This window comes from Sinocyclocheilus rhinocerous, unplaced genomic scaffold, assembly GCF_001515625.1.
Source record: "Sinocyclocheilus rhinocerous isolate Xijiao unplaced genomic scaffold, SAMN03320098_v1.1 scaffold1053, whole genome shotgun sequence".
NCBI lineage: Eukaryota > Metazoa > Chordata > Actinopteri > Cypriniformes > Cyprinidae > Sinocyclocheilus > Sinocyclocheilus rhinocerous.
In genome coordinates this window covers 763,741-773,035 of record NW_015638958.1, presented here as the reverse complement: position 1 = coordinate 773,035, position 9,295 = coordinate 763,741, and the positions used below count along the sequence as shown (strand labels likewise).

The 9,295-nt window shown below is 37.8% G+C and overlaps 2 protein-coding genes across 2 annotated transcripts; one reads left to right on the top strand and one right to left on the bottom strand.

Moving 5' to 3' along the window:
* The first annotated feature begins 295 nt into the window (after positions 1-295).
* Positions 296-1,382, top strand: LOC107750346 (protein atonal homolog 1-like). Its single transcript, XM_016565691.1, has one exon. It carries the CDS (start codon positions 336-338, stop codon positions 1,032-1,034), a length of 699 nt encoding a protein of 232 aa, XP_016421177.1. The 5' UTR covers positions 296-335; the 3' UTR covers positions 1,035-1,382.
* A 1,048-nt stretch (positions 1,383-2,430) lies between these two features.
* On the bottom strand, positions 2,431-9,277 carry LOC107750344 (docking protein 2-like). The gene is made up of 5 exons (XM_016565689.1): positions 9,106-9,277; positions 7,745-8,053; positions 6,266-6,347; positions 4,474-4,643; positions 2,431-3,789 (listed from the first exon to the last, which is right to left on the bottom strand). Exons 1-5 carry the CDS (start codon positions 9,160-9,162, stop codon positions 2,557-2,559), a joined length of 1,851 nt encoding a protein of 616 aa, XP_016421175.1. The 5' UTR covers positions 9,163-9,277; the 3' UTR covers positions 2,431-2,556.
* Between the last annotated feature and the right edge of the window lie 18 nt (positions 9,278-9,295).

Genomic DNA, 9,295 nt, shown 5'->3' with positions numbered 1-9,295 from the left:
TTAATTCACGTATCAACAGAAATGTATGTAAATGTAGGCCTATAAAATAAATGACAGTTGGGTCAATTCTAATCTGTGTTGTGATTATTCTTTGGGAAAGATCTTCCATCACTCCAGGAGAATTGACATGTGAGGGGGAAAAAACAACTCTTTATTCCATGGAAGTTTGAGGAGCTTTTCTATTGGCTGTGGGCACTCAACAGGAGCACGGAGGGGAGGAGAGAGAGGAGGTGATGCCACTATAAGGCATCCTGTCTGAAGGTAAAGGGCCCACCCAAGACAGTCAGCTCGAGTTCAGCTATCTCCATACTTTATTTTAGCACATTGTACCAGAAATGACAGCAAAAGCCAAACTTTTGCACTGGTCAGATGGAAAATTTCGCGAACGACCGGAGGAGTTTACCCTCTCTGAACATTCGAGGTTGACCCGCAGTGACCCACGGGCCTGGATGACCTCCGCGTCCCCCGCATACTCACCCTCAGGTGACCACTACGCACACACGTCGGTGGATGCCGCCATAGACAAGTACATGTCTGGAGCCAGCAGTCCTTTGACACCGGAATCTGATCTGGGAGGATCTAAAGCACATGGTGGGACCAAGCAAAATCTCACCGGACCTCAGAGACACAGACGTGTGGCCGCTAATGCCAGAGAAAGGCGGCGGATGCACGGATTGAACCGAGCATTTGACAAACTGAGGAGCGTCATTCCTTCTTTGGATAACGAGAAAAAACTGTCTAAATATGACACCCTTCAGATGGCGCAGATTTACATCACAGAACTGTCCGAGTTGTTGGAAGGTGTCGTGCAGTCGGAGTGCAGAGGTCTGCGGGACGGATGCGGCGCGTCTGGTAACCATGGTAACCTTGGACCCAGGAGTTCAGCTCAGACTTTGAGGACCAGCATCCCTTACGCAATGGACGCACCTTCTTCTAATTTTGTTCCCGAGAAAAATGATGTCACATCCAATGCGAGTGATGGCGAATCGTCCCATTTCAGCGACATGGAAGAAGGACAGACTGGAGGACGCTGATAGCTTTGCTGGATTGACTTTGAGACTGTGGCACTCTGATTAATTATAATTTATTTGTCTGTGTTTTAGTAGACACTGAAATAACCAAATAGATAGGCCCTGTGGGTGATGGTTAGTTCTAGGCAACGCTTCATTACTTGATTGACAAAACTACTGAAAACTCACAAGAAAGGGAAGAAAAAATGAAAACATCTATACAAGCCCTTTAGTTGCACTTTATGACATCTACATTTGGATTTTTTCCACTTCACATGTACAAAACCCCATCAGTAATGACAAAAATGTTATTTATGTATCTTTGTGATTTTTTTATTACCTCAAAAGTTTAATAAAGATTTCCTTTTCATATATTTATTCGAATTGCTTCAATTCATACGTTCATTAGCCTGCAAGTGTTTCGTGCAGTTATGAACAGCATTTTTTTTTTCATATCCAAGGTATCATCACTATCATCTTTTGAAACGGTTTATCTGAAAAAGATTTATTCAGACAGTTTTTTTTTCTTTAAGTTGCATAGTTACGCAAGGTGGCGACAAAGAAAGCTTATTTTTGTGAGCTGTACGAGTCATTTAAATCATTCACTCTGATTGGAACATTCAAAACTGATTCGCTCAAAAGAGTCGTTCAGGGCTGAAACGTGTTTACATCACACGAGTTCTCCACAAATGAAAACAAAGCAAATTCGTAACTTTTCCTCCATTTTGGATGGTATGGAAGTATGACTTTTGTTGAACATTAAAAGCAATAATAGTCTAACGAGTTACAATTCTTCAATTGTTTTGTACTAGACTGACTCATGTCGTTCAATTGGTCAGCAGCTCACCATAGACAAAAGTTCGTTAAGTAGTCTAACCAATGAAATGCTCATTCAGGGTCTGCAATCAAATTCTATTGGCTCGTGCTGTAGTCAGGGTTTGAAGAGCTTCAGATTGGATTGCACTGGATAAAAAAAATAAAGGAATAGTTCACCTAAAAATGAATTCTGTAATCATCATTTACTCACCCTGAAGTTCCAAACCTGTATGAGTTATTTTTGTATTAACATAAAAGACGACATTTTGGATAATGTGGGTAACCAAACAGTTGCTGGTCCCCAGTGTGAAAAAAAATAAACTATTAAATTCAGTGGGGACCAACAACTTTTGGGGTGAACTATCCTTTTACCTTAAAGAATTTGCTAAAAGATACAGTCAACAAAACAGCACTAACTTGTGTTTGAAATTAGAGCTTGGGCTGATGTTTCATGCCAGAGACCAAGTCACAACCAAACTGTTTTAAATAACTTGTGATATATTGGTTAAATATACACACTTTTACAATATATCTTACAAAACATTTTCAATAAAGATCATTTACATTCAAAACGTACATTTTCCTTATATTTAATCATCGCAGTACATATTCTGTGCATTATTATTAAAAGTTTCATGTTAAAACCTATCGCACACTAGCCTATAACGCATATCACTCACATTAATCAGGGTAGCAATGACACTGACCTCAACTGTAGACAATAAAAACCTCAATCAGTCATCTGCTCATCTATTCGATCTAACTGATCACTACTTCCCCCACGTGACCTGGGCGGAAATGGGGGTGGAATTTTAGACAGATCTTTAAACAGAATGCTAGAAAGGGTCTCTTTGAAGTCGAAAGGGATTTCACTGGAAGTGATAACAGGAGTTTGTTGTTCAGTGTTAGGCTGCTCTTGCTCATCACTGTCCTCAGTCTGTCTGTTCTTACGTTTAGCTGCAAAATTCACTGTGCTATAAAGGTCCTGAATATGTGGTTGATTCTGCTCGGCAGTGGCCTTCGCGGTCCAGTTAGTGTAGGGAGCTTCTTCATTTTTGTCCTCAGAAGGTTCTTGTGGTGATTTCCACTCCTTCTCTTTATCCACGGTTACATCTGTTTCCGTGTTTGGTGGTAGACTGGGAGGGGTTGGAACTTTTGGGAGATTCATTTTTGATCTTGGCTTTGGTTGTGGAAAAACTACTGAATACAGAACTTCATCCGGGCTACTTACAGGGCTTTTGACGCAAGGTGGTGGATCTGGTAAGGAGATGTATCTGCGTGGTACTGTTGGACATGGTCTATCTTGATTTGTATTGACTGGAGGAAGCTTTTTCACTTTAGGTCTGTCCTGTGGTTTGGTTTTAGGCAAGGGTGGCGGTAGTGGAGGGGCTTGTTGAGGAGGAGTGGATGATGCCTTTTGGACATTCTGGTGGGTGAGAACCCCTTTAATGATCTTGTGTATTGGCTGCCCAGGTTTTTTCAGTGTAGGTGGGCAAGGTCTTTCCTGATTCTTGTTTCCTTGAAGTTGCTTATTGATCTTAGTTTTGTCCCTGCCCTGGGTTTTGGGTTTTGGTAAAGGTGGTGGGGGTGGAATGGCTTGTGGAAGGGGTATGGATGGTGGCAGCAGCTCTTGAAGACTCTGCTGTGCGAGTGCCTCCTCAATGGCTTTGTGTATTTGCTGGCCATGTTTGCATTGTAATGCTGGGCGTGGTCGATCTTGATTCACACTGATTGGAGGAAGATTTTTTACCTTAGGCCTGTCCGGTGGTTTGCTTTTAGGCGAGGGGGGCTTGGAGGCCATCTCTTGCGGAAGAGCGGTGGCTTGTGCCAGCAGTTCTTGGACACTCTGGTGCATGATGGCCTCCTCAATGGCCCTCTTTATTTGCGCCCCCTGTTTTGACAAGAAAATGAACTGACCCTCCCCAGTGTGACAGCGACGACCTGCCTCAATCATAATTCCCCCCTGAAAAAAAACAATAAATATTGAATAAATAGAGCAAATGTATACACAAACATATACACACTACCGTTCAAACATTTGTGGTCAGTAAGAATTTTTTTTTTAAATGAATACTTTTATTCAGGAAGGACCTATTTAACTGATCAAAAGTAACAGTAAATACATTTGAACTGTTACAAAAATGTTCAGTTTCAAATAAATTCTGTTCTTCTGAACTTTCTATTATTTAAAAAATCCTTAAAAATGCTTCACTGTTTCCACAAAACAAGTTTTCAACACTGATACTACTACTACTACTACTAATAATAATAATAATAATAACACATGTTTCTTAAGCAGCAAATCTGCATATTAGAATGATTTCTGAAGGATCATGCGACACTGAAAACTAAAGTAATTGCTGCTGAAAATTCAGCTTTGCCATCACAGGAATACATTTTACATTTTAAAATATATTAAAATATTAGTAATATTTAGATTACTGTTTTACTCTATTTTTCAGCTAATTAGCATGCAGCTTTGGTCATCACAAGAGACAAAAACATTTAAAAAAATTAATTTATCCCAAACTTTAGAACTTTTATACTTTTGAACAGTATAGTGTATATATAGTTTTACATTAATTGGTTTATATGAGCAAACATGTTGAGTCAGAGAGTTGCATATTTTTTATTTCTCATGAAGCACCTTGACTTGGCCAAATCTCCTGAGGAGCCTGTAGGGCCAATGGTAGATGGCCTGTCCGGTCTTAAGGTCCAGCAGACAAATAGCCTCTTTCTCAGAAGACAGCAGGTATGACCCAGACATCCTGCACCTTTGAGATGCATCTGTGCTCTGCACTGTCACCTGGTACTGGCCTGCGGGGTGGAATTCATAAAAACATCAAAACGAAGTCTCTCTGGACAAACCCTCAATCGCTGAGATCAGACCTCTTGAATTTAAAATGAAGACAGAACAAAAGATATTTTACAGCGGTGGCCAAAAATTATGAAGCAGTGAAACTGATTACATGAATGGTTGGTCTAGAAACAATCTTGACTCTTGAATATTAGAATATTAAAAATGTAAATAAATGAATAAGGCTGTATACCAAATTTTCCCCAAAACATCTTCACATTTCTTGCATCATTATATACAAAAGGTTGAAAAGACGTTATTTTTTTCATCTGGCTAAACTACTTTTTACTACTTGCATAGTATACTACTTACTAAATAAATAAGCACAGTACATAGGCATGAAATATTGATCTGAACTGAGAAATTATTTATTTTCTTATTTATAGACTAACTAAAAAGTCTATTAACAATCAGCCTAGTAAATTGATCACGTCAACAATTATAAAGTACTTATTATGTTTAATCTGCAGTCCAAGTTTGGTTTTAGTTACATATTTACCACATACATATTAATATTTATATATGTATGAATTCTGAAGTCCTTCAACTCCTTCAAGTCTATATAGATTTTTTTTTCAGTTTATTACAAATAAAACTACTAACAACTGTTTAGGTACAGTGATGTAACTGTACTAAATGTACCAAGGGTCCTTAGTTCCTAAAACCTTGAATACTTTTATGCACACACACATTTATTGCCTCACAGCAGTACATCTGTGTGGCTCAAAAACACATTTCAGATAAGAACAAAATTATGTTTTCACACCGTGACCGGAATGATTTTAAATGGGAATTTCCCAAGTTACTTTGTGTTCCAAAGCATTACCGTTATCTGTGTTACAAATCAGCTTGATAATGAACGGTTTCTCTAAAACTCAACCTCTAATCATTTACTAAAAAAAGTAACTTAGCAAAAAAGCATCTGTTATTTAACACTACTGGGTGAGCATTGTAATACTAAGAATATTAAAAACTAAGTATGCGCTACCTAATATTTTTCTATGAGGAAGAAGATAAACCCTCAAACTACTTTCTTCTAAATAAGATTAAAATACAGAAGCTGAAAAGGCAAACCGTAAAATATGATGCAACACCAAAGATGTCTGTCTGTATGTAAAAAAAAGACAAACTTAAACTGAACACAAACTTGAATCTAAACACTATAAATTGAATCAATATGAAACAGTTATCTAAATTGAGAAACTAGCCTATTTATTTTCTTAATTGTAGACTGACTAAAAGCTTTCACTATATATATTGATATATGCCATTTTTTGTGAAGAATTTAATTAAATTGTTTTAATCGATTGACAGTCGACTGATTGTCAAATAATATGTTTCAGAGTGACCATTTTGTGCTCTTATTCTTTTAGATCTATGTAGATAAAGGACCAAAAACATGTCTGACTTCAATAAAAACACTGAGTAATGGTGGAAATGTACATCTGCACCATTAAGACACACCGTCTTGCTCAACTGCAACAAACTGTTTGGTAACACCTAGTTTAGCAGCAGATAATCGTTACTGTAGTTCTGGATCAGCTATGCTGGTAGACAAGTGTATTTCAGAGCCCATTCTCACCTGCTCCCCAGGTGGAGTAGAGTTCATTGACAGCCGGTGTCGTGTATTTATCTTTCTTGGTATCTTCGGTTCTTTGTGTCTTCTAAAAATGTAAGACAGTTGATAATAAGCATACATTAGTAATTCCTCTTTTTTATCATATCATTCTTTGCAAAAAAAAAAAAAAAACTTATAACAATGGCAAACAATCATCTACCATCAGGGGCTAACAAGAAATTCTAACCGGCCAAATCTTAACCAGGACTTTTTCTCCAAAACAAAGCATTTCTAGTGACCCTCGTTGTTATCATATCATTCTTTGCAAAAAAAAAAAAAAAAGTCTATGAACACTCTTGTGCAATCATAGACTCGAAGGTGTGGTTATCAACACTTCCTTTGTGACAGGTTAGCAGTTGTGTGAAGCTGTACCTCAAGTTCATCATAAATATGTTGACTTTAGTTACTTTAGTAGCGGGAAAATGTCCTTCATTATGACTTGTTTTATGTTATGAGAAAGATGCAACTCATATTATTCAATAAACTTGTTTCACCAAACCTTTGTCTTTTGCTTTCTGCTCTTCCTTGGCAGATTGAATATGAGACAACATGTAGTGTTAACTAGTTTATGGTATCAGACAAATTGCTGTTGACTGGTTTTGGATATCAGAATGGATTAAAATGGACTGATGGGAGTCTGGATCCAACATCTTGGCAGAATTTAACAGGGACAATGTTTTCTTTTTTTCCATCTTCCATGTTCCTGAATCAACATTCTTGTTCTTACCTGGCTTATTTTATTATTTTTTTTTGTTAATTTCATTTTGACTTTGACACATGTAGCTCATATGGTAGAAGAAAGTCCTAGCAATGCCAAGGTCATGGCTCTGATTCCCAAGGAATGCATGAATTGATTAAATGTCTTCCTTGAATGCAATGTAAGCTGATTCAAATAAAAGTCTGCCAAATATGGGTTTGTCCATATCCATAATCCACCTTTGGATTGCTTAGTTGGGGTTTAAAATAGACTTAATAATCAGTAATATTAATGATTTGATTGCACTTACACTACAGGGTGAGAACAAAACTCAAAACTGAATAAATCTGAATGATGACACTATTGTCTTCTGTAGAGCTGCTTTATAGCTTAATCAAACTGAATTAAAGAAATTTGCAACACTGATACCGAATTGAATCAACATTGAACTGATTCGATCTGAATAAGGACACTGCTGTCTTCTGTAGAGCTGCTTATAGTTGAATTAAACTTGTTGAATTTTACACTTATAGATCTGAACCAACACTGAACTGATTCGAGCTGAATAATGACACTATTGTCTTTGTAAAGCTGCTTAGCAGCAGAATTTGAATTTGTCTCATATTTGATGAAGTTTGCATCGATTCTGTTATTTCCCTGTTTATCACTGTGAAGCTGTATTGTATAAAGTGCACTGTAGATAAAGACTTGACTTGTTTTGACAGGACATCACCCAACCTCCATACCTGAAATGCTAGCTGGCACAGAACAGTTATCCAGTCCTCCTGGGCGGGAGCAGCGATGGTGTAGGTGCATGAGGTGGTGTTTAAAAAGAAGGCAGAGCACTCTGTGGGACAGCTTTCTCCTGGGGCTGGAGTGATGCTCAGACAGTCTGTCAGGCGGATCACCCGTTTGTCCGTCTTCCTGAGCCCTGAAGGCCTCGCAATGGCGGACCCTATCAGTCCCCCTCTATCACGCATGTCATACAGCTCCATCCGGCCGATACCTGCAGGGCTGGGCTCGAACAGAATCAGCCAGGATTTCCGCCATATCTTCTGCAGGAACAAGGAGAGATGTTAGTTATAATTGAGGCTACGACAGAGTAAAGAAAATGAATTATTTCGGCGCATAACTCGGAAGGGTTTAACATCAAACTCTCTGGTTCAGTACTCCTCCATTGGGACCGGTTAGATATTTGGGAGAACATGCCAGAGGGAGCAGAAGTTCTGAAACGGTTCTTCGTTTTATCTCCCATACATGATTCATGGCCGTTAAACGCTACCATGAAGATGGAAGCACCCCAGGTGGTTAACCAGCTGCCGTTTCCCTTCTATATTAATAATGTACAGTTGAAGATTTCTGACCACCTATAATTCCCAAGGCTTGTTGTAAATAATTAAAGAGATGTTTTAATGCTGTTATAACTGTGATTATCAATGGTATATGTCCCACCTTTTGCCTACCTAAATATCATTACTTCATCCTTAATAAATTGTAAACATTACAGGGATAGTTCATATGAAAATTCTGTCAGCCTCATGTCGTTCTAAACCTGTATGACTTTTTTCTTCTGCGGAACACAAATGTTACTTTGAAGAACGCTGGTAGCCAAACAACACTGGAGCTCATTGGCTTCCATTGCATGGGCCAAAAAAAAAAAAAAACATATCTTAAAATATCTTTATCTTAAATATTTTTATCTTATCTTAAAAAAAGTCATGCAGGTTTTGAACGACATGAAGGGAAGAGAAATGTAAGAATTTGCCTCACTTGGTGAACTTTAATCTTTACATCTCAAATAAATTTTATTCTAATATCCTACAAATATATGGATGCATTTGTCTGACATTTTCATTAACTGACTTTTATTATTATTTAAGTTGATCGCATGACCTGATCTGGCTAATAAACTCAGCTAGTGAAGCAGGAAACAGTATAAAATATACTATTAATATAAGCAATATAAAAAGCATAAGAACTAGCACATCAAATAGTAGTACTAGTACTAGAATTAAATAATATAACAAATAAAAAATACACAAAAATGCACTCTTGAATTGTGTAAAATGTGTTTTTCAGTATTTCAGTTTTCAGTAAACAACCTCACCTTCCCAAACTTGACCCCCTGCAAAAAGAGCGGACCCTCTTTAGAGATTACATCCATTGTGCTTGTTTGCCTCGAAGTGCTCCAGTTCCTCTATTTTCTACAGAAGGTGACAAAAGAGAGAGAGAGAGACTGTGTATGATGCTAAACTTGATATTAAGCAAGCGCTTCCGTGAGATTAAGGGGCCACGTC

Excerpts from the sequence above, each read along its gene's own strand:
- LOC107750346 (XM_016565691.1), top strand. The coding sequence starts at position 336 with ATGACAGCAAAAGCCAAACTTTTGCACTGGTCAGATGGAAAATTTCGC.
- LOC107750344 (XM_016565689.1), bottom strand. The coding sequence starts at position 9,162 with ATGGATGTAATCTCTAAAGAGGGTCCGCTCTTTTTGCAGGGGGTCAAG. Across the intron at positions 8,054-9,105 it reads AGGGGGTCAAGTTTGGGAAG|AAGATATGGCGGAAATCCTG; the intron begins GTGAGGTTGTTT and ends TTGTTCCTGCAG. Across the intron at positions 6,348-7,744 it reads TGTGCCAGCTAGCATTTCAG|AAGACACAAAGAACCGAAGA; the intron begins GTATGGAGGTTG and ends TTACATTTTTAG.